General features: G+C 34.4%; 1 protein-coding gene across 2 annotated transcripts; it reads right to left on the reverse strand.

Annotated features, from left to right (window-relative positions):
- Positions 1–668: 668 nt before the first annotated feature.
- Positions 669–22,079, reverse strand: LOC117224040 (DNA damage-regulated autophagy modulator protein 1). 2 transcript variants are annotated; one of them, XM_033476693.2, is made up of 8 exons: positions 21,992–22,079; positions 18,769–18,978; positions 17,316–17,410; positions 8,949–9,070; positions 6,844–7,070; positions 2,136–2,274; positions 1,915–2,072; positions 669–1,317 (listed from the first exon to the last, which is right to left on the reverse strand). In XM_033476693.2, exons 3-8 carry the CDS (start codon positions 17,384–17,386, stop codon positions 1,246–1,248), a joined length of 789 nt encoding a protein of 262 aa, XP_033332584.1. In that variant the 5' UTR covers positions 17,387–17,410; positions 18,769–18,978; positions 21,992–22,079; the 3' UTR covers positions 669–1,245. The 2 variants fall into 2 exon arrangements, with proteins under 2 accessions (XP_033332584.1, XP_033332585.1); XM_033476694.2 differs by lacking the exon at positions 18,769–18,978 and having other exon boundaries at positions 21,992–22,074.
- Positions 22,080–24,621: the final 2,542 nt, after the last annotated feature.

Here is a 24,621-nt window from a genome sequence, read left to right on the forward strand (position 1 = left end):
AAACGCTTATCGACATGGGCGCAGCTAAACGAGATAACTGCCGCACATTTTTCCCACGGCCGGCGAAGAAAACCACTTTACTTTCGACTCGGAACGGAGGAATATGGCTTACGGAAATCGAGCGGTTTCGGCTTCTTAAACACGTTCCTCGAACGTGACTGAACAAAACGGACCTCGTTTCTCGATGAAACCGATTCGAGATTGTACTCTGGAACGGGGGCGTGTCTGTTAATTTTAATTGGAATCGCGCTCGGCCAAAAGAACTTTGCAGTTTGGTTAAGGGCACCGAGTTCCGATCGCCTAGCGGCAACGTCACGATCGTCGGTCGATATCTTCCGGTACGAATCGCGCGTCACGCGCAGATTTGCAGAGAGATGCTTTTCGGTTGGAGGATGCTCGAGCGGCACTCGCGGATAAATCGCGTTCGGTGACGAAGCGGCTTGCGTCTTCGGTCATTTGGAATGGAAGTGTCAGTCATCGCGATTACGGTGCTCGAGGCTTAGCCGCGCGGCGCTTTTGAGGAAACGCGCGGCAACGACGATACGAGTATCGAGTATCGCTGGCTTTATCGACCGCTAGAACGTGGAAATGTCGGCATCTGTTGGCAGAGAACAAAAGAAAACGGTTCGAAATTTACACTTGCGTGTGCGGTATTCTGCCCGAAGACGTTGCACGTTGGAAAATAATATTTTATTTCAAGTAATTTCGATCGACATATACAGTTTTCGTTCGGCATGAGCTTTTATACCATTCGGAAATTTCCATTTTCTTCATTTAAACGTTGCTTGAATTTTTTCATTTCGTTAGAAATTTCGTATCTCTCAAATCAAAAACTATGCAGCGTTAAAGCGAACGAACTGAATATTCTCGGTGATTTATTCGATCAATTTATTTATTCGAATAAATTCGATTTTGTCATTGTATTGATGTAATGTAACATTCAAAATTCTACAGAACAAAGCGGGCTTTATTGATTTAATATTCAATAGTCTCGGTGTGCAGTTATTCTAGATCACGTTGACACAATTCTTTGTTCGGCATTTAATATTTAATTTTGTCTAACCAATTATATGGAATTATTATACATGTTCAACTTATATGAAATAGATCCAGGACGTGTAAAGTGAGAGGAAACAGCGAAATAAATTGAACCGCGCAATTGCATCGTTTAAATCGTTCATAAAAGAATAGCTCAAAAGAAACATAACATATGAAATTTAACGAAGTAGTTCTCTTCTGACAGTTTCAAGATTCTTGGTTCTGCGAATCCAACTTCTGCAATATTTTTAGGTCAGGATCCTTGTCTAAATATATCAGCTGAAAATATTTCCATTATTATTATTAACAATTCATTTCATGTTGTTCAGACTTGTCTTAACTTTTATACTATATACTTTATGTCTATATTAACAATATTTTAGTAAAATAAATATCTCAAACGTCGCAAACATTAATAATTAGTGAACTGATTCTTTCATTTTGTTTAATTGTAAAATTTACAAAGAATTTTAACGTAAGGTTTGCTAGTTAGTTTTGACATTCGGTACATGTATGAAATTTGATATATTATTTTGAGATCTCTTTATTTTTCGCTTGCAGATGAAGATGCTAAAGTTTGTCAAACATCTACATCAGGGGTGTCAAACTCGAAAGCTGACTTGGGCCATAATAATAAATAAACAATGCTTAACTTTAGGTGGGCCGCAAAAAGGAAATCAATGTTCATAGAAACAAATATTTTTATTTTGACTAGTATATTGTAATAAACACACATATATAAAGTTAAATTATTGTTTACGTCCCGATACTTGACATCGAAAATGTTCATCTCGGGCCGCGAGTTTGACACCCCTGATCTACATACTCACATAATTTCATTTCTATAAAGAAAAATAAAATTCTGGAAAGATGTACCGTGACAACAGGATCCTCAAAATTGATTAATCGAAACTCCGGCACGAATGTTACTAGGAAAGCACAATAGACAATCACCAGAACCCATTCGGAGATAGCGCTAGCAACATGCCAACCCCAGCCACCATCCGTTGGCAACCATTTCTTGTAATCATTGCCTGCAGAGTACGGAATCGATGGCTTCAGTTATTTTCGCATGACAGACGGAGGGAAAATGTTACCTTGGAATTCCATCATAGACATGTAGCCGGGTGCGATTGTAGCTACTGTCAAAATCAATGTCAGCGTTGATAGGCCAGCACGGACGTAGACGATGATGGGTCCATTCACGGCTGGCACCATTTTGTGGCTTAAGTAGGTCTGGAAAATATTGAAACTAAGTTCTAAATAAAAACATTTCTTTAAACTTCATTCTCATAGAATTATATAGACACCAATGGAAAAATTGCCAATGGTTGAGTACTATTTTAATCGTTTACTAACACTAGAACTACAAAGCCCTAATTACGACTAATACATTGGATTGTCTGAAGTGTTTCGAAGGCAACATTTTTATATATCGCGATGTATTTCTTTAATTATGTATGTGCCATTCTCTTCCATAACTTACAGATTCCATCCTCACAGAATTTCTCAGGTTATTCGTCGAAAAACTTTTCAAGGTGGTTTTTTGTGTCGTCTGAAAAGTTCAAGTTCTTGCCGCTAAGAGAATTTTGCTTTGAAGACTTTCTTCTAAAAAAATTATCGAAGTTTTGCAAAGTTTTTTTACGAATATCTCGTAAATTAAACCCGGTCGCTAAAAATTTTGAAGGGAAATGTTATTCAGAATGATGACCTTGTCAACGCAATTCAAGATCGTACAAATTGGTGAGAAGTAGCTCTTTTTTCCATCGTCAATAGGTTACAAGATCTATGGAAATGAATTTATTCTAATCAAACTGTCTTGTAACCGGGAGTAACTTTTTTAAGATTGGGCCAAGCAATCTAAATTTGTTTGGGATGTTAGAGGGATTAGTTTACGAGACAATGGCTAAAGTTCTCGGTCGAAAGTTGTGAAAAACTGCGGTGTTCGCAATTTGTAATTGTTTGTAGCTCGCGACAACGTTAATCGATTTCGATGAAATTTTCATAAATAACCGAGATCTTCAAAATGCATTTTTCATGTTTTTGTTTTAGGCTCGAATAAAAAAGATGAAAGAACATGTGTTTTAATTTTTTCATCATCTCAATTAATTGCAAGTTGCAAAAACAAATGTTTGGTCGTTGTTTAATAAACTGGTCCCTCTAACATCCCAAACAGATTCAGATTGCTTGACCTAATTATAAAAAAGTTATCCTGTTGTAAAAGGCGTTTTCAGCCACTGTATGTACACAAATCCTTTGGTTTTAAAAATCCTGATATATTCAGACATGCCCCAACGCCATCGGCACGAACATTCCGGACAGCCCACAAACAATTATTTTATAACAATGACAAGAAATTCATTCAAACTTCGGACGATTTCAATTATGATTATGCTTCAGTAAAGAAGTCTATCAAAAAATGTCGGAAAAACGTCTATACAGGGTGTTCGGAAAATTGTGGTACAACCGGCAAGGGGGTGATTCTACATGCAAAAAATAAGTCGAGAAAGAGGAATAACATTTTGTTATTTAAGGCTCCGTTTTCGAGAAAACTGAGTTGAAAGATGCGCAAATTCGCGTGGCTTGTAATATGACGAGAAGTAGAATTAATATATCATCACCAGATGCGCCAGTTGATTCCTATTCAATAGTATTACTTCTTCAATCCAATTTTTCTCAAAAACGGAGCTTTAAATGAAAAAATGTTATTCCCCTTTCTCGACTTATTTTTGCATGTAGAATTATCCCCTTGCAGGTTGTATAATACCACGATTTTCCGAACACCCTGTATAATTCCAGTAGCTCTGTAGAAATCAGGAACCAGTCGTATCGAATGATTTGGTAGGTCTAGCGGTGAGCATTGCTTTTAATTTTGACAACGTAAATTGTTAAGAGACGCGTTGAAAAATATTTTTACAAAAATATGTAACAGGTGTTCTTGAAACGTTCGTCTATGAAGGACTAATTACTGATTCATCAGAGTACAATAAATTCACCCCAATTGTTTCTCAGCTTGGGAACGAAAGTGGAGATACGATTATTCAAGCTTTGCGGCTCGTTTTTCTAATTAACGATTGTCGATAACTATAAAAATGAGGTGCAAGACTCGAATAGAGTCTTATACGATTTTATGATTTTTTTATAATATGTATGTTTTTTGTTGCAAATCGTATGGCCGAATCCACTTCATGGGGATCGACAGTCGTGTATAAGGCACGTGTAAATATAAATTGTTATCTTAATTTGTTGATGCAACTGAAGAAATTTGTAAAATTAGAATGCATTTTTGGTTGATTTTTCCCATGTTATATCAATATTAGCGGGTAAATGGTTAATGATAATTTATATACTCTGCTTTAATATACCGTGAAATATTTTTTCTCTTTAATGTATATTTATTTAAATATATGACGTAGTAGTCGAAGTTATACTAGTGTTCGAATACTTTCGTTACCCACTGTAACTACGTAAATAAATACAGTAATTTCTCTCAGAAATGTTTAGAAGTCGAAATTAAAATCGGCAGATATGAGAATACTAAGTCGCGATTCTTCGAGCCTCGCGATTGAATGATGAAATGAGGTGCAAGACACCTCTTCCCAAATTGTCTATTTTTGTTCACAAGTTGAAGGACAATTCGGGAGAATTTATTGCATTTACTGGCATAAATACACATTCATACTTCAACTCCAATCAAATCATTTATGTGCACACTAAAGTTTTAACAGAAATAGTTACATACAGTCATTTCTCCCGGAAATGCAAAATTTTGGGTTGCTGTGAATGTCCCTGTGCTAGTCCTACACCTATGTAATTTATTGCTACGCCGATGCTAAGTGTTCACGGAGTCGGCCAAGCGTGTGATGCGGCACGCAACGCGAATTCTCAGAATACAACACAAAATGATCTGTTGGGTGTGAGTCAGGTACAAAACACCGCGGAGCTACAAGGTACCTGGTACGTACTAAGTGTGTGACCGTCAAATCATGGCATATGAGCTTCGAATTGCCTTCGGATCGTGTCATGTGGCCTCCGAATTGCTTTCGAATTGTGGTATGTGGCTTCCGAACTGCCTTCGAATCGTGGTAAAAAATTAGAAATAAAAAAGTTGTGTCATCGTTTTTATTCTAGCATTACTATGTATTCATATTAACACGTTCCGTGCCACGTGTACCATCGATGGTACACGCTTGCATGTTTACTTAGTGAACTGAACAAATTGTTTACAAGAAATTTAGAACCGAAGAATCAATTTCCACCGCAAGAATGGGCGTTGATAAGTTTTTGTTACGTTGTTATGTGTACGAGAATTAATAATTGCACGTAATACATCAAGTTTTAGTAAAATATCAAAGTGTGAAGATTCGAGTAAAAAAAGCTCGGCACGGAACGTGTTAATGTACACCGGCATGCTGGTCGCTGCTTTTTTTGCCGACTACCCCGGTTTTCTATCAAAATGAGCCGCGAGGCTCGAAGAATCGCGACTTAGTATTCTCATATCTGCCGATTTAAATTTCGACCTCCAAACATTTCTGGGAGAAATTACTGTATTTATTTACGTAGTTACAGTGGGTAACGAAAGTATTCGAACACTAGTATAACTTCGACTACTACGTCATATATTTAAATAAATATACATTGAAGAGAAGAAATATTTTACGGTATATTAAAGCAGAGTATATAAATTACCATTAACCATTTACCCGCTAATATTGATATAACATGGGAAAAATCAACCAAAAATGCATTCTAATTTTACAAATTTCTTCAGTTGCATCAACAAATTAAGATAACAATTTATATTTACACGTGCCTTATACACGACTGTCGATCCCCATGAAGTGGATTCGGCCATACGATTTGAAACAAAAAACATACATATTATAAAAAAATCATAAAATCGTATAAAATAGAGATAAAAACACGAGAGACATCTATTTTAAATAAATACTTATTTCTAAAATGTCAAACCTTTCGAAACATACTGTTAAACAATAGAGGTATAAAATTAGTGATAAAAATTAATAAAAAGATATATTTTTATAACGTTTCGACTGAATTTTATAAGGCGTTCGAATACTTATGTCGCACGAAAATTCGATGTTTCTAAATATTTTTTTAATTATGTAGATAACGTTTTACACTAAATCGAATGTTTGTTGTATTTTGTCATTTATACAGGGTGTCGCAGGTTTTCAGGTTCAAACTTTGTCAGTGTATTCTATGGCACAAAGTAAGAAAAAAATGTTATGTAGACATAGGTCATATAGAGCTTTATTAAGAAGTTATAATAAAAATTCAGAATAGAGGAATAGTAATCAACTTGCTGTTACTGCGAGCATTGGCTTGAATAGATCAGCACATGCCGTGTGTTTATGTAAGCTGTGTTTATTAATACATTTCGAAATGTCTACCGTTGTTGACAATACACGATTGACATCGATCGAAGATCGAATTTATGACCGTGCGAATTTCGTTTCTATTCTCTTTCATTTCATTGGACGAATTTTTGTTATAACTTCTTAATAAAGCTCTATATGACATATGTTTACATAACATTTTTTTCTTACTTTGTGCCATAGAATATACTGACAAAGTTTGAACATTAAAACCTGGGACACCCTGTATACTCTACTTGAATACATGCTGTAAAGTATTTTTTCCCTTCAATATATATATATATATATATTTATTTAAATATATGGCATAGAAGTCGACGTTATACTAGTGTTCGAATACTTTCATTACCCACTGTAGGTCAATATTTGCATACACATATGGTGACCATTTCAGCGTTTGTATTACCTGAAGGCAAAAGTAAACGGTTCCAGCTGTAAAACAGGTCATAGCTCCAATCATGTGGGCTGCGACGACACGAGCTTCTTGAAAATTAGCCAGAATGTCTAGGCCGAAACAAGCTAAAGCCCCGCACCAGGCTGTCACGACAACGATTTTTTTGCTGACGAGTTCGCTGCCCCGTTCCGTTTGCCATTGCGAAACTTGCCGATGTCTGATATACACGCAACAGGCAACTAAAAACACATATTATTTATAATTTCTCAGTATTCGTTCGATTCATCCAAATCAGATGTACTAATGGACGATTCTTCCCAATTTTCGATTTTCTTCTTCAATTCATTATTCATTGCAGTACATAGTAGTATTTGTAAATACTTTAGTTTTCATTTAATGTAATATGAATTTGAATGGTAATTTTTTGTTCTCAGTTTACTGGCTTGCAAACCTTTATAGAAGCATTCGACAAAATTTGTTATCTCTGTTAGTCTTTTTGGTCTCTCAAGGTTATTTCTTGGAGTATTGTTTGAAAATATTTAAACCGATTGTTTAAACCGATTTAAACGGCTGATGTATCATTCGATAGAGCATAACTAGAAATCGCTTCGGTTAAATTTTTAACCCTCTGTCCTGACTGGGGCGTCGTTATAGGGTATCTTGGATTTAACGGTTTCTGATCGATTTTCCCCTATTTAAATGCATGCAAAAATTTTGATAAAAATGTGACGTGTCACGAATGTTGGTGTGCATTTTTGCGAATTTCTTCAGATTTTTAAGCTGACAATCTTGGTCGCAAGACATAACAAAACAATTAGGTCCCAAAAATTTATATTTCTTATAAAAGTAGTTTCGGCTCACCAACTAAACTTTTTTAGTAACAACATATTAGCGATATAATAACATAAGAATTTTTTCAGATGTTTGAATTTGGTGCGCCGTAGTAAAAAAGAAATAAAATCAATTTTTTGACGCTTTTCGCCCGAAAAAAGCAACTTGTGCTAAAATTATTCTTTCTATTTATAAAGTACATTAACGTCTTTTCAAATGGAATGACTTTTCTAGAATTGATTCAAAGGATTCAAATATTTCTCAGATGTTAAACCAACTAGGTTTCTATGAAATGAGTATACAAAAAGTTTTTTCAGATTGCAATTGTTGGGATGATAAAAAAAAGTAAAAAATTATGTTATTATTATTTTGTATATGTAACCACGTTAAAATATTTCAAAAATAGTCTTAACGTGATTGTAAAGAAATACCATTGTTAGATGCTTAATAATAAAAGGAAAGAACGTTTAAGATCACTAAAAAAAAAGTTGACACACGGTGGTGTTAACATTAACATCAGTACTTACAAATATGTCGTGAAATGTTTAATATCAACTACTATTTTTACGGAATGAAGAATAGAAAGAAAATTTTCAGCACAAGCTGCTTTTCTCGGGTGAAAAACGTCAAAAAATTGATTTTATTATTTTTTTATTACGGCGCACCAAATTAAAAAATCTGAAAAATTCTCATGTCACTATATTGATAATATGTTACTAAAAAAAATTTTGTCGGTGTACCGAAACTACCGTTACAAAAAAACTGCATTTTTCGTAAATTCTGCATTTTTATTTCTTACAAGCAGGATTATCAGCTTAAAAATTTGCAGAAATTCTCAAAAATTCACAATAACATCTGTGACACGTCACATTTTTGTCAAAATTTTTGAATGTAATTAAATAGGGAAAATCGATCAAAAACCGTTAAACCGAAGATATCCTATAACTACGCCCCTGGTCCCAATAAAGGGTTAAAAAATGAATCGGAGCGGTTTCAATTTATGCTCTACCGAATGACACATCAGCCGTTTAAATCAACTCAAGGGCACCTTTGATCCCCTTAAACGGTTATTCTCTTTTAGTCATGATCATTTCGTTGACTGTCGTTTTTTTAAATGAATAATAAAATATGTGAGTAGTTCGGAAGGTATTTATTAGTGTTATCATCTTAGAGTTAAACAATTAAATAAACCAAAAAATAACCGAGAAGAAACTGTTGGGCCGAAGAAAACTGTCAAAAATTGCGCATTGGTACATCTGGTTAAATAAAATTTCGTCGAAATTTACGCAGTAAAGTTGCTATGTTAAGAAGTTGGGCAAATATACACGATTCTGGAGACAAAGTGCCCGTTTCCGATATGTAAGGAAATCCTGGTACTACGTGATCCCACTGCACGGATATGGTGTACCTGTAATTGACTCATTAATTATTAAGCAAACTGTGTTTCAGTTGTTTCCAAACATATTGCAAGATATGTAATTTCTTTCTATTATTTCAATTTCGAGAGAATAAGTGCTGAACGTTTGTTCTGATGTGTCTAACTATTAGTTTCTACCATGGCTGGAAAGAAATAGATTTTTGAAATAGTAAATAAACTGTAAATATTTTTATTTTATCACGTGACACAACTTGGCAAGTAAACTTTTCTCTTAAACAGTAGTTATATATGGAAATAGTATTTTTCAAATATATATTTTAATAGTAGCTTATAGAAATACTATTTTGAAATAAGTATTTCAAATATATATTTTGATAATAGCTTATAGAAATACTATTTAGAAATAAATATTTCATTAAAATGTAAGAAAACAGTATTTCATGAAATAGTAATATTTCACACACTAATATTTGGTATTATTATTCACACACTATTGGTATTATTATTATTTACACACTAATAAATGGTATTACAAATTAGCGGTTTGTATAAGGATACAATTTTATTTATTGTACATGTATACAAATTTATTGTACCATGTATTTTTATCGATAATACAAGATACATATTAATTTTGCTCATAAGTGACTGAAAATAGTATCGTTAACATTTATTTTCTGGATAAATAACTGGAAACATTATAGAAAAGTTTACGTAAGTTACTGATTCACTTTGCTTTGAAAAGAACACATGTTTCGAACACACCTTTCTTTTAATGAATTTCGTTCAGATGTTAATACTAGCTGTGCAAAACTAAATAAACGTTCCACGAGTGTAGAAGATAGTATTCTGGTACTATATTTTAGAAGTGGATTTTTAAGTGTTAGGTATTTTTTAGAACTCTGAAATGATGTAACATTATCATTGAGATACTGAAGCAGTTCTATTTGAATCGAGTGCACACTAATACTTGCCTAGAGAGTTGTACAGAATTATAATTGAATTACTCAAGGAACAATAATTACAAAGTAAATCAATTACATTGTAATTCTTGGTTAGACCACCATTCAATTAAATTACAAGGTAATTCGTAATTCAATAGGAGCACAATTACAAAATACTAAGTATTTCAATTACATTAATTACGAATTACGATGATATTGAATTAAAATCAAGGATTAAAGAAAAGTAACAGGTACTAAGAAGTTGAGAAAAGCCATGAAAATCAAGGGTCAAATTTTTTGTTTGCAACATGTAGTACTTATCGAGAGGAACAAAAATTTGATAGAAATGACATGCCACACGTTCACCACACCCAAAATCGTTGTACAACCTGCCGGATAATTATTTTACATGCAAAAATAGGTCCAGAAAAAACAGTAAAATTTTTTCATTCCAGGCTTCGTTTTCGAGAAAATTGAGTTGGGAGATGCGTCAAGTTCGCGTAGCTTGTAGTATGACGAGAAGTAGAATTGGTATGTCATGGCCAGACGCGCCACTTGATTCTCATTCAACAGCTAACATTTTCTCAACCTAATTTTTCTCGAAAACGTAGCCTTAAATGCACGAATGTTATATTTTTGAGACTTATTTTTGCATGTAGAATCAGTTCCTGGCCTGTTGTACCACGATTTTGGGGACACCCTATATATAACATGTCGTTGTTAACAAGGTTTTTTTAATGTAAAGCGTTGGCTTTAGATACGCAGTTCTTTTCTGACTTTTGTTCCTCTCGATGAGTACTATATGTTATTATACTGTGGCGGACCAGACATAAAAAGACACGTCCTTCAAAAACGGGGTGTGCATATGCCTTTTTCGAGTTTTCCCGACGCAAGGCGTACACACCGCAATAAAACAATAAAAACGTTGGGACACAGCTTCGGATCATAGGTTCCGGATCACCCCGGTCGGAAAATCTTCGGGAAAGGCCTTCGCCCTTCCCAAGGACTTTCCCTTACCAATTTCAATACGTTCTCCCCAATAAATACGAGGACCTCTCGACCGGAAGAAGTCAGTTAGCAAGTTTTCCTCCGACTCTCAACGTGTTCATATTTCTGTCTCATCCGTCACTCGTTTACCTTTACCTTCTACACACTGTACCTCATCGCCTTTTGTTACAAGTTATATTAAAGTTCTCGTTATATAAAAACCAAAAAAACTCTCTCGGATTATTTTATATAAACCGTTGCAGTAACCCCTGCGACAATATTCATTGTTATAGTGTACTAATTCTTCATTTTTATCATTTGTTAAATTCTTATGGTAATTAAATTCTTTGAAAGCCTTTAAGAAATGACTCCCATTATCAGTAATTATACACGTTATTTTACTTACGTTTAAATCATATTGTTCGTGTATGCTTGATGATTTTTTTGCAATCGAAATATCATTATGATATAACCTTGCGATACTGTAGCTTGTTGTACTGATACTGATTGTAAAGCGATAATCGTCTGCTAAGATTATCGCTTTGATACTAATGCTTGTAAACACACTTTAGGCAATGAAAGGAGAATACGAATGTCTGTTTACAAGCACCAGGGAGAATTACACGATACACTGTTCCAATCAAATTGAAATTCCTTCATTTATTGTCCCTCAACGCATACTGTAATTACTGACAAACATTTCATGATTTTTTCGCTAAAGGTCGCGTGAAGTTTAACATGTTGCACCTTGTTGGATTTGTTTTTTTATATGCTATAAGACTGCTGTAGTGAAAATATATAGTCCCATCTTTAAAAAATACGATGACCTTAAAATCTCGAAAAAAATGACCTCGAAAAAATTCAGTCCGTCACCGTATTGGCGCCTTTGAACATAATATTTTTCTCCTCATGACATTTTTTCTATCATACAAAATTAGCGATATATTTAAGATGAAGAAGAAGAAGAATATTTAAGAAGAAATTAGGTGAAATACCCGGTACATAAACATATATCAGTAACATAATGTAATAGAAAATTTTATGTAGAACGTACAGCCCCTTGGTTTCTCTTTATTACAATTAACACATTGTGCACTGATATTCGAATTTTTATTATCTATTATCTATTATATTATAGCGGCTCGTAAAGAATTTTCCATTTAGTAGCAACGGTAATTCATCAGTGTTATCTGTAGAACTGATACACATGATGATATAGTTTTGTAATTATAACCGTTTATGTAGGACGTGACTGACTGATTGTCAACACAAGAAATATATGTGAACATGGTAAACTTATCGATCTTCTTCGTCGATTTCTATGATGTTGAAATATTTTGTCGCAGGGGTTACTGCGACGGTTTATATAAAATAATCCGAGAGAGTTTTTTTGGTTTTATATAACGAGAACTTTAATATAACTTGTAACAAAAGGCGATGAGGTACAGTGTGTAGAAGGTAAAGGTAAACGAGTGACGGATGAGACAGAAATATGAACACGTTGAGAGTCGGAGGAAAACTTGCTAACTGACTTCTCCCGGTCGAGAGGTCCTCGTATTTATTGGGGAGAGCGTATTGAAATTGGTAAGGGAAAGTCCTTGGGAAGGGCGAAGGCCTTTCCCGAAGATTTTCCGACCGGGGTGATCCGGGACCTATGGTCCGAAGCTGTGTCCCAACGTTTTTATTGTTTTATTGCGGTGTGTACGCCTTGCGTCGGGAAAACCCGAAAAAGGCATATGCACACCCCGCTTTTGAGGGACGTGTCTTTTTATGTCTGGTCCTCCACAATATCTTATAAAACATGATAGTACATACTAGGGTGGATGATTAAGTTTTCGTGCCTATGCCAATTTTCGTGCCCCCGGATTAAAAACATATTTGATAATAATGTAATTGATATATCTCCTTGAATCTTACATGTTGATAACATAATCTTACATGTTGTAAACATAATAAAAGAACGTTTTTAATTGGACAGGCATGGAAACTGGGACATCTAGCCTAGTAGCAACAGTTTTGTTTTTTAATCTTTGAAACTAACGCCGATCGTCAAAAGCTATGAAGGAAAATGTTCTTCAGAATGGTGACCTTGACAACATATTTCAAGGCCATTAAAATCGTCGCCTATTAAAATAAAAGTATTTTCTGTATTTGAATTCGAGTCTCAAGAGTAAATAGTATTTTCTCGTAATTTAAAGGGTTAAATTACAAGAAAATACTACTGCCTTCCAAGGGCGGAGCGCAGATCATTTTCACAATTATACAATGGATGATGTTTAGGACGATTCTCAGCTTCATTCATCAATTTTTCTAAAACATATTTTTTGAACATACTTCGTGCAGAGTTATTAGTTTTTCCATTGTTCCTAATGTAACAGCCATTTACTTATTCGAACTGCTGAAAAATTGACTAATTAGGTGACGATTAAATACATTCGCAGTCCGAATGTTAAACATTTAATGAAATAATATTTCCAAATAATATTTAATCGTGTAAATATTTCAATGCTTATTATTTTATATCAAATTATTTCAAATTGTCCCCAGCCATGGTTCCTACTTTTACTTCTCCTATGCACTTTCGGTGAACGATCAAATTCCTACGAGTGTAATAACTAGACTGCCGACCTTTATGCAAAATAGAAATTGTGTGCATCAATTGCAAAAAATAGGTATTGCACTCAAATTTATTCCTCCTTCCAGTAATTTTACCAAAAGTTGTAAAGAATATAACGGTATCTTGAAATTTCTCTAAAGTTATGACCAGACTGCGGTTGTTTATGCAAGAATGTATACGTCGGAATATAGAAAATATATGCAAAATAAATGGAAAATATATTCAGGAATACGAAATGTATGAAAACTATATGCAAATTGTTTTATTATCTGCACTATTTATTACTACTTACTACTGCTATTACTATTACTGTACTTGTTACTATTTACCGTAATTTACATTACAATTTGTTACGATTATTTTTTCTATATTCTGAATTGTCAATTGGCGTCTTTCATTTCATGAAGTGGCCTTTTATTCATCAAACGACGTGAAGAAGCTGCATTGTGTGAACTAACTAACTATTTGATCTTCGTAATACATATTCGCTAGGAGAATTAATATGTAACTATTAAACAATATGCAAAATATGCAAAAAGGAATTATATTTTTGGAATCCACTAATGATAAAACAAATTTCTCTACGAGTCCCATGAAAATTTAAATTTTCCTATAACAATATGTATTTGCATAAACATCTGCAGCCAGTTATGACTATTCTATATTTGAAACATCCGTGTTTATCGTAAATACAATAAGATTCGCAGTCTATTAATAACACCAGGGAGATATATTTTACGCTGTCGGTGTTATAACTGAAACAATTGTAAAACATATAGTTTTTTTAGTTGTTTATATGCGCCAGATACAGATGAAGTCTTTTGAATATGCATATTATGTCGACAATAATTCAAGTTCTATCGGAACTCGAAAATTCGTCGAGTAGAGATAAATAAAATCAACAACAATCAAACAAGACCATTAGGCAGAAACACAAGTGCCAGATTGCGAATCATTATGATTCATTAACACGTTCCGTGCCACGTGTACCATCGATGGTACACGCTTGCATGTTTACTTAGTGAACTGAACAAATTGTTTACAAGAAATTTAGAACCGAAGAATCAATTTCCACCGCAAGAATGGACGTTGATAAGTTTTTGTTACGTTGTTATGTGTACGAGAATTAATAATTGCACGTAATACATCAAGTTTTAGTAAAATATCAAAGTGTGAAGATTCGAGTAAAAAAAGCTCGGCAAGGAACGTGTTAAATTGTATCCTCCATTGAAGCATATGTTATTCGGAGAGCAATGTCTCGCATCGAAAGGGGCACGCATCGCACAGCGGGGCATAATGCATCCCGCTAATCATGATTTACATCATCATAACGGAAACCTTGTTCAGTTGATCGGTGTTTCCGATATCGCGGCCTTGATCGACCGTCAACAGGTCGATGAACGTTCTCGATATGCAATCGCAGGTTCGTGCTCACCGTAGAATGAGAAAAGCTGCTTCAATGTTTTTTCTTAAATCGGAAGTAACTGCTTCGCTATGCTTTCTATTTAATACTAGATTTACGGACTGAGCCAATTTGACTCATTTAAAATTTTATTACTATATATATATACTACTATATATAGTAATATATTCTATATATATTACTATATATATATAGTAATAAAATTTTAAATATATATATATATATATTATATATATATTATATATTATATATTATATATTATATATTATATATTATATATTATATTATATATTATATTATATATATATATATATATATATATATATATATATATATATATATATATATTATATATATATATTTATTATAACCAACATGTGTAATAAATATTATTAATTTAAATATTGTATGTGCGCGATGTTTCCAAATGGAATTACGTTGAACGAAGTCGCTGGTTGATTTTATGTACACTTTAATACTATAGTACAGCTATGGTCTTAGCGATGCGTTATTTGCGTTCTATCTGCGTTCTTAGAGTTCTACGAGTTCTGGGAGTTCTAACAGTTCTGGTGGTTCTAACAATTCTGTTGATTGGTGTATGGTGGGTTTTGGTGGAGGAAATGAAGCGTTTTTGATTGGAGATGGGTGTGTCGGAAGGAACTTGAAATGAGGAGTGGGAAACTGTTCGAAAGTTCGGGTTGTAAATTTTCCGTTTTGGGAACTATGGAATTTATGAGTCGTGTTGTCCGTTCGTCGGGTCGAAGGGTATTTTCGTTTGGGTGCATTTTTTAGTGTCGCAGGTATATCGCTTAATTGCTCAAGGGATGGCCAGGGACGTTCGACCTTCGGTGTTGCCGTCGCAACAAATATTATTTTTTAAATACACATGTTGGTTTTTAGTTACGTAATAAAATATATGTAAATATTAATTCCTCCCCTCCGACGAGGGGTAGTAGTATACTTATTTTTATGGTTGTGAGCCAATTTGACTCATAAAATGATTTAATAATTAATTGCCTTAAACACAAGAATTTTATAGCTTACATGAAGAAAGTTCTTATCAGAATTTTAAAAACACCTAATACGTAAACATTCATGTTCAATCTCGTCAATTTATTAGTTAGCTGAGATCAAAAAAGGCCTTATTTAACCACCTCTTTCATCATTTCGATTTATGTATCGTGTGTGAACAGATCACTTTTAGTGAAATAATATAATTTTATGAAATCAATGTGTAATAGGTATTTTAATTGATATTTATTTTACATCTAATTACGTAGGATTGCTATTATGGTAAAGAAAAATCAGAAAAATTTGCTTTTGCTAAAAAAAAACTAATACAAATAAGGAAAGACTAATCAGCTAATGAATCAGATGCAACGGATATGGAACTACATATGTGATAACGAAATTGAAATAGAGGAAGAAGCCATACAATTGAATTTTCGAGCAGTGAAGATAAAGTTCTTCATTATATAGGGTGTGCCACGTAACACTTTTCCCGATTTTTCAAGTATTAAACAAAAGTTGATCGATTTTCGAATAGCTATACATTTCAAAAAAATTTGTCTTTCAGTAATTATCAAGGTCACCTTCATTTCTTTTTAGATGACACTTTATATTTTTCACTTAATAATAGCCTTAATAATAAACACAAGTTATTATCACCCATCCAAACTGACTGTCATATTTTGTTGAAATTTTCATTTGTCTGCCTTAAAAATCATTCGCAAATCATCCGAAGGTTATGACATACTAGATCATTGAATTCGTCTTAATACGCTGTTAAGCCAAAGACATAATGTGACATTTAAAAAATGCAGGTGACATTAATAATTGTGACAAAACAAAAAATTTTTGGAGATTCTTTTATCGCACTTTATAACCAATCGAAAACCGATTAACTTCTGCGTAAAACATTTTTTTGTCAGATCATCGCAAGTATTTGAAAAATTGTAAAAAGTGTTACGTGGGACACCCTGTATACATATCTCTCTCTCTCTCTCTCTCTCTCTTAAAGACAGATTTATTTCTAATTCTGAAACTGAAAGTGAGAGAAAATGCAGTTTTTCGTTACATAGCGTAACAAATGTTTTCAATGGAGTTTTTAATAATGATCCTTTCATTTAAATTGATTTTGAACTACTTTTTTTGCAAAAATCTTCGATGTTGTTGTATGTGTTAAATTGGCTCGTTTCAATAAAAATAGGTACACAATCAACATCAACATCCGTAAATCTAGTGTTCAGAATCAGAAATCAGAAAACAATCTATTTCAACGCGATGTTGCCAAAATTGACTTACGTAATTAGAAACGTCACTGGAATTAGGATAAACAGGCTTAACGGAAGAACGTGAAGCTTTCCGTACGGCATCCTCCACTCGTTCGTTTCGGAGTGCTGAAAGAAATAGTGCGTTTATCGAGACACATTCGAGCCGTTTCATAGGAGGATACGTGCGTCGCGACACGCGTATGCCAGGGCTCGGAATTAACCAGCACGCAACACGAGGGTCGCGAGTGCTACGCCTCCCGACTCCCATCGCGCGTCTTGCACCCCGTGATTACCATTTTCGGCTTGAAGCACCTCAGGCGCGTGTGCTTGTTGCTTTATATGTTTGTGTAGGTGAGTAGTATACAGGGTGTTCGAAAAATGTCTCGCAATTCGGAAATGGAGAGTTCCTGAGGTAATTTTAAGTAATTTTTTCCTTAGCGCAAATGCAATTCACGGCTTTGTTTACAAGTTGTGGCGGACCAGACATAAAAAGACACGTCCTTCAAAAACGGGGTGTGCATATGCCTTTTTCGGGTTTTCCCGACGCAAGGCGTACACACCGCAATAAAACAATAAAAACGTTGGGACACAGCTTCGGACCATAGGTCCCGGATCACCCCGGTCGGAAAATCTTCGGGAAAGGCCTTCGCCCTTCCCAAGGACTTTCCCTTACCAATTTCAATACGTTCTCCCCAATAAATACGAGGACCTCTCGACCGGGAGAGGTCAGTTAGCAAGTTTTCCTCCGACTCTCAGCGTGTTCATATTTCTGTCTCATCCGTCACTCGTTTACCTTTACCTTCTACACACTGTACCTCATCGCCTTTTGTTACAAGTTATATTAAAGTTCTCGTTATATAAAAACCAAAAAAAACTCTCTCGGATTATTTTATATAAACCGTCGCAGTAACCCCTGCGACAAAAAGTTATTAACAGAAAATATTAACCAATGAGAGGCGAAAGAGAGCCGGGTCAATGAGCGGAACTGGGCTGCGTGCGCTCGCCTCTTATTGGTCAGTGTTTTTCGTTAATAACTCGTTAACAAGGCCGCGGATTGCATTTCCGCTAAGGAAAAAGTTACTTCAAATGACATCAGGAATCCCTATTTCCGGATCGCGAGGAATTTTTGGGACTCCCTGTATATGTGAGCGTGTGTGCGTTAGGCGATCACCGATGAGCGAGACACCCCTCGGTAGTCAGGAGGCGTAGCCCTCGCGATCCTCGTGTTGCGTGCTGGTTAATTCCGAGCCCAGGCGTATGCGATACAGCGTTCAACGCGAGAAAAAGTATTGTGGCACTGTATGTCGTCCGAACGCTCCAATTGAATTACGTATACAGTTAATATTTTTCATCATACTTATGGCATTGCATGCGATTTGTCCGAATGCAGTTTAAATGCAGTTCGAATACAGAACGAGATAAAGACATTGCAAATCTATTTTATCAAGAATCTGATGCAGATTGAACATGCAGAAGAAACTTACAATAATTTATCGATCCTTCCTGGTCTCTGATAGAATTTCGATCGACATCCGAATTCACTTTTAACACTTCACTGGTGACGGAATCGGTATTTTCTCATGCAATAAAATTCACATCTCATTGTCAGATATTTCTACTTTATCTTGCTATATTACTTCTATCGTGTTATATTACTAAAATTATGTTTCCACTTTGTTCGGATGACCTATCTTCTGAAAAATGATATGGAAACATCCATAGGATTAAAATGAAAGCACCGTTTATCTTAGGACTGCGATCGTTAAAGTGCAAATTCATAAGTCGGTGATGTGAAATGATTTGAATAATAGAAGAAAAAGGTTTCACTGTGTCTTTGACTGTCATGCGTGTCAAAGTAGTTAGACGAGTCGGTAATAGTGAACCGTTTTTTCCAAGAATGCAGATGATCGCTGCTCTGCCTCATTAAATGTATCTATATGTATGCGCTTGCGCAATGTCGTTCATAATTATTAGAACCACAGAAATATTGCACCTCGCCAGTATCTATATCTATGTGGATGCGCAATGTCGTTCATATTTATTAGAACCGCAGAAATATTGCTCTTTGTCAATCCATTAAATTATACGATTGTTCGAGTAACAAAATCAAACTGTAAATCACAGATAATAAAATAACAACACACAGATTAACAAAATCAGTTTGCTCACACGTTAGCACAATCAATTTGACGATTGTCAAAAATTTGTCAACACTGAGGGCGAGCTCAGGACAAAATGACCTTCAAATGCCATTTTCTAAGTATGTATACAGGATGGTCAACCTAAATGTTTTCACCTAAATATCTCCTGCGATAGTGACGTTACAGAAGACTTTCTTATACAACTGGTATCGAAAGACGAATACGATGCAAAAAGTAACTTTATTCAAAGTTATTTTTTCGGACTTTTCAAGATCACCGATGTTAATTTACATACATATCTTTTAATTCCATTGTGTGGTCGATGTTGAAATGCGTCCAGACACGTATACTAAGTTGACTTCGAAATGAGCTTTGAACAAAACGTGAAATAGTTGATTCAGCAATAAAAACAATACGCATTTATAAGCTAATGAACGTCGATGATTTTGAAAACATCATTAACATCATTATTGAAGAAGATATTTAGGTAAGAAACGTTTAGGTTGGCCACCCTGTACATACAGGGTGAAATAAATTTTTTCTTGAAACTTTGTATTGCACTCTAGAACCAATCGAAGATTGTCGCAGGTACGTGAAAAAATCGTGAAAAGTGTTACGTGGGACACCCTGTATGTACAGTCGGTCACGAAAATATTCGGACACCACTATAATTTTAACTATTATAATCCGTACTTTAGACAAATACGTACGCAAACCGATCTTAACTGTTCGCGATAAACGCTCTATAATTAGGAAAATCAAATGTGATCCTCGAATAAGTGCTCCAAAATTAGCAGCTGAATTAAATGAATGCCGTGGAATATCAGTGCATCCAGAAAACACAAGGAGAGTGTTACGATCGGAGGGCTATAATGGAAGAATCGCTCGAAAGAAGCCGTATATCAACGCAGCGAACAGAATGAAAAGATTGAGATTTGCACAAAACTACATTGCAAAGGACAGTAAATGGTGGGAGGACGTAATTTTCGCGGACGAGTCCAAATTTAATGTTTATGGAAGTGATGGAATAATTAGAGTCTGGCGAAAGTCGAAGGAAGAATTAAATCCGAAACATTTGCAGCCGACTGTGAAACACGGTGGTGGATCTGTGATGATATGGGGCTGTATTTCGGCCCATGGCGTAGGAGAACTTGTTTTTATCGACGATATCCTCGATAAAAATAGATATTTGCACATTTTGCAAAAAAATTTAAAAAAAAGTGCGGAAAATACGGGTCTTAAAAATGGGATAAAGTTTTTATCAGGATAACGACCCAAAACACAAATCGCGAATTGTGCAAGAATTCCTTTTATATACTTGTAAAAATGTCCTCCACCCACCACCGCAATCACCAGATTTGAATCCCATTGAAAATTTATGGGATGAATTGGATCGTAGAATTCGGACAACACCCATAAACACAAAAGAAGAACTCAAACGACGTCTGCAAGAAGAATGGCTACGTATTGGGCAAGTTTATTTTTAAAAAATAATTTGTGATATGCCAACATGATTGCGACACGTCATAAAGCAGATGGGATATGCAACGAAATATTAATTTATAAAAGTAAGATTTATGTACAATAAAATAAATTTAATTTTCATGATGTCCGAATATTTTCGTGACATTAAAATAGGCCTTCTTTCTATATTTCATTAATTATTTATATAACCACGTATCGTAAATAAATATTTTTTATGTTTTTGTTAACTACATACTGCATAGTAACATACGTGAAGCCTCTTTTTGTTCTTTTTAAATATTTGTCTAGAGTACGGATTATAATAGTTAAAATTATAGTGGTGTCCGAATATTTTCGTGACCGACTGTATGTCCGATTGTTCAAGGTTGCCAATGAAATCGAATAAGCGAAGTTCCACCGGATGAATGGTCAAAGTCAAAGTCGTTCGAATAATTTTGTGACAGCAAGGAAGAATACCGCAAGTCTCATATAATATTTTCATTTCCGAGACATCGTCGCTTAAAATTCTGATCAGTCAGGCTTCGTATTAGCAGTGTTTCGAATCGCACAATTTTGTCGAGTCTGTCTAGTTTTGAGTCTATTTTTCTGATAAATACGTAAATCGTATATTATCATTAATTAATACGTTAACTTGCGTCGTTTTCCTTATTGCCGCGGAGTTACGAGAGGCATTTTATCCCTTAAATGCACCGTGTTGCCATTTGGCAACATACAGAAGAATATTTTGTTTTGTAGCCGATTGGCTATATACGATAATTTTGTAATAAAAAACTATTTTCCTAAAGATATAATTTTTTTCTTCGCTTTTTTCCCTTAATACACACTCATTTTTTAAATGAAGTTTGATAAGTAGAAATTGAAAACAAAAAGTCATGCATTTAAGGGTTATGCATCGTTGCATTTATATCCGAGCACGGTGGCTGATTAATTTAATTGCGATCGTTTTCCAGCTGATCGCTGTTCGAAAGCTATAAATCGAGAAACCATTCCGGAAAGCTCTGTAAGGTCGGCTCGCCTGACATTCGCACAAATAGAAGTCGCCGACGCTTTCAGCGATCCCAAAAAAAGACTGACATCTTACCTCGGGGATATGCGATCGGGTTGCCGTTATCGTTTTTCTGAAGCAGTGTGACTGGGTCTATGCCAAGGGGCCACTTCGTCATCAGGCGCCTTCAAGCAACTGTCCGTCAACGCAGCTACATACCTCTTGCCCTACGCAACCTGCCAATCGCTGATCAACGCATACGATCGCATTGCGAACCGTATCTAACGCACCGCGAGGTATCATTACGAAGACGCGTTCCATTCGGCAACGAATTCCTCTTGAGCGAATTCCTCATAATAGCCTGCGCTTACTTACCGATCGACAGTACCGGCGACACTTGTACCGATTAATTTGAGAAATACTTTCAGCTCATTCGTTTTTAATCGTGTGTATCGATCGCTTCAGCAGAACGTCGATTGCCAGTCTGTGTAGTATAGGTAAGAGGAAAAAGATTTGTTCACTTTATATTGAGTTTACCGATGGAATAGATTTTTCTTGGGCATTTTCGAATTAAATTCTATTCGAATAAAAGTAACGAACAAATAATTAATTATTATTCGGTTATTTGCTGTTCGAGAATTATTTATTATTCCAGTTGTTCATTATTCGTTTAGCGAGCCTTCATTCGTTATTTTATTCGTTATATTATTCGTCATTTCTTATTCGCATTTTAGCCTGGATAAATTCGGTCAACCATAAGCTTACGCCATTTTCGGCATTTATGTTATTATGAAACTGTGATTCATTCTTGTCTTTAAGTAGCCAGTGCTTTTATTTGTCAACACTCGCGTCGGTATTTATGTTGACACCATCAATTTTTTAGCATTTTTACATATCTCTGTCGTGTGTCTCTCGTTTGTTTGAAATTTGACGTTTCCCCATATCGATAATGCATCAGTATCGACAGAGAAGTCGAACTGTTAATATTGCTCTAGATTGTTCAATAAAAAATGTAATTCTTGAATTGTCCTGTCGTCGGTGTGTAAGTTGACATGTTTAAAAATTTTTATGTTTTGATTAGAATATTAGGTTTCGTATGTTTTTATATCTAAAGAAGTTTAAATTATATATTTTGTGTATATATATTTTATATCATGATAGACAATTTCTCATAAAATGCCAAAAGTTAGAGAATTGAGTGCAACAGAACGAGTACAAATTTATAATCGTGGAGCACATGGTCAATCTTCGAAAAAAATTGCTCTTTCAGCATTCCAAGAGAAAGTGTAAAAATGATATTCCAAAAAATAAATATTACTGGAAGACCAAAAAATTTACCTAGAACTGGAAGAAGGAGGACTCCATTTCTTAGTGCCAGAGAATTGAAAGAGAATTTATGTTTGCCCATTAGAATTACGCCAATAAAATCTCGAATAATTGAAGGCAATTTGCATGGCTGTATGTCGCGAAAAGACCACATATTTCGAAAGTCGATGCTGCGAAACGTTTAAGACTTGCTGAGGAATATTATAAAAAGCCAATTTCATTCTGGGAAACAGTTATTTGGAGCGATGAATCGAAATTTAGATTGGGAGGAATTAGATCGTCGAATAACTTTAACCTGAAAGATACACAAAATCAAAGTTTGTAGAAACATTGAAGAAAAAATGGAATGAATTATATATATATATATATATATTCCTTTGGCTCTTATTACTTCTAGAAGGCGACTTAGTATAATTCTAATTAATTTTTTTAGCGCAGTGGAGCTTATATATATATATATTACTTCTAGAAGGCGACTTAGTATAATACTAATTAATTTTTTTAGCGCAGTGGAGCTTATATATATATATAATTTTTTTAGCGCAGTGGAGCTTATATATATATTACTTCTATATATTACTATTATATATATATATATTACTTCTAGAAGGCGACTTAGTATAATACTAATTAATTTTTTTAGCGCAGTGGAGCTTATATATATATATATATAATTTTTTTAGCGCAGTGGAGCTTATATATATATATATATATATAAGCTCCACTGCGCTAAAAAAATTAATTAGAATTATACTAAGCCGCCTTCTAAAAGTAATAAGAGCCAAAGGATATCAAACTTCATACTAAAAAGAAGTTACAGTAACGTAAGATGTGCAATAAATTCCAATGTCAATATACTTTCCGTCTTCGGTCATATAAAACATTTTACTTTTTTCCATAATTTTGTATCTGTATAGGAATTACGATAGTTTGCATTTCGTGTTTTTTCTTATCCATCGATCAGAAGAATTTTACTGCGTTATGTAAACAATCTGAACCGAAAGAAGTTTATATTAAAGGTTATCGGAATTCCGGTTCTAATTTCAAATGTTATGGTGTCTATCGTGTATATCTTATCGTATCTACCCCAGAAAACGTTTAATGAATGTATTTCTACATTGAAAAAACGTTTAAAACGTCTAATAATTTAATAATATTTATTTAGATCCTCAACATCCGTTTATTTGAAAGTTTTAAATAACGAATAAATTAAAATCATTTCATATTCGCGAGTAACGAATAACCTAATTAATGTTATTTCCGAATAAAACAAGTAATTAAATTGATTCGTTATTTTGAATAACATTGGACCAACACTGATTATAGTACCTAATCATAAATTTTAGGTTACTCGTGAATTCTGCTGCGTGAAATAGATAACTCTGTAGGTTTGGGAAACA

This window comes from Megalopta genalis, chromosome 16, assembly GCF_051020955.1.
Source record: "Megalopta genalis isolate 19385.01 chromosome 16, iyMegGena1_principal, whole genome shotgun sequence".
NCBI lineage: Eukaryota > Metazoa > Arthropoda > Insecta > Hymenoptera > Halictidae > Megalopta > Megalopta genalis.

Coding starts and splice junctions, on each gene's coding strand:
- LOC117224040 (XM_033476693.2), bottom strand. CDS start 17,386: ATGCCGTACGGAAAGCTTCACGTTCTTCCGTTAAGCCTGTTTATCCTA. Junction 7,071..8,948: donor TAACATAGCAACTTTACTGC/GTAAATTTCGAC, acceptor ATGTGTTTTTAG/TTGCCTGTTGCGTGTATATC. Junction 2,073..2,135: donor GTCTATGATGGAATTCCAAG/GTAACATTTTCC, acceptor CGTACTCTGCAG/GCAATGATTACAAGAAATGG.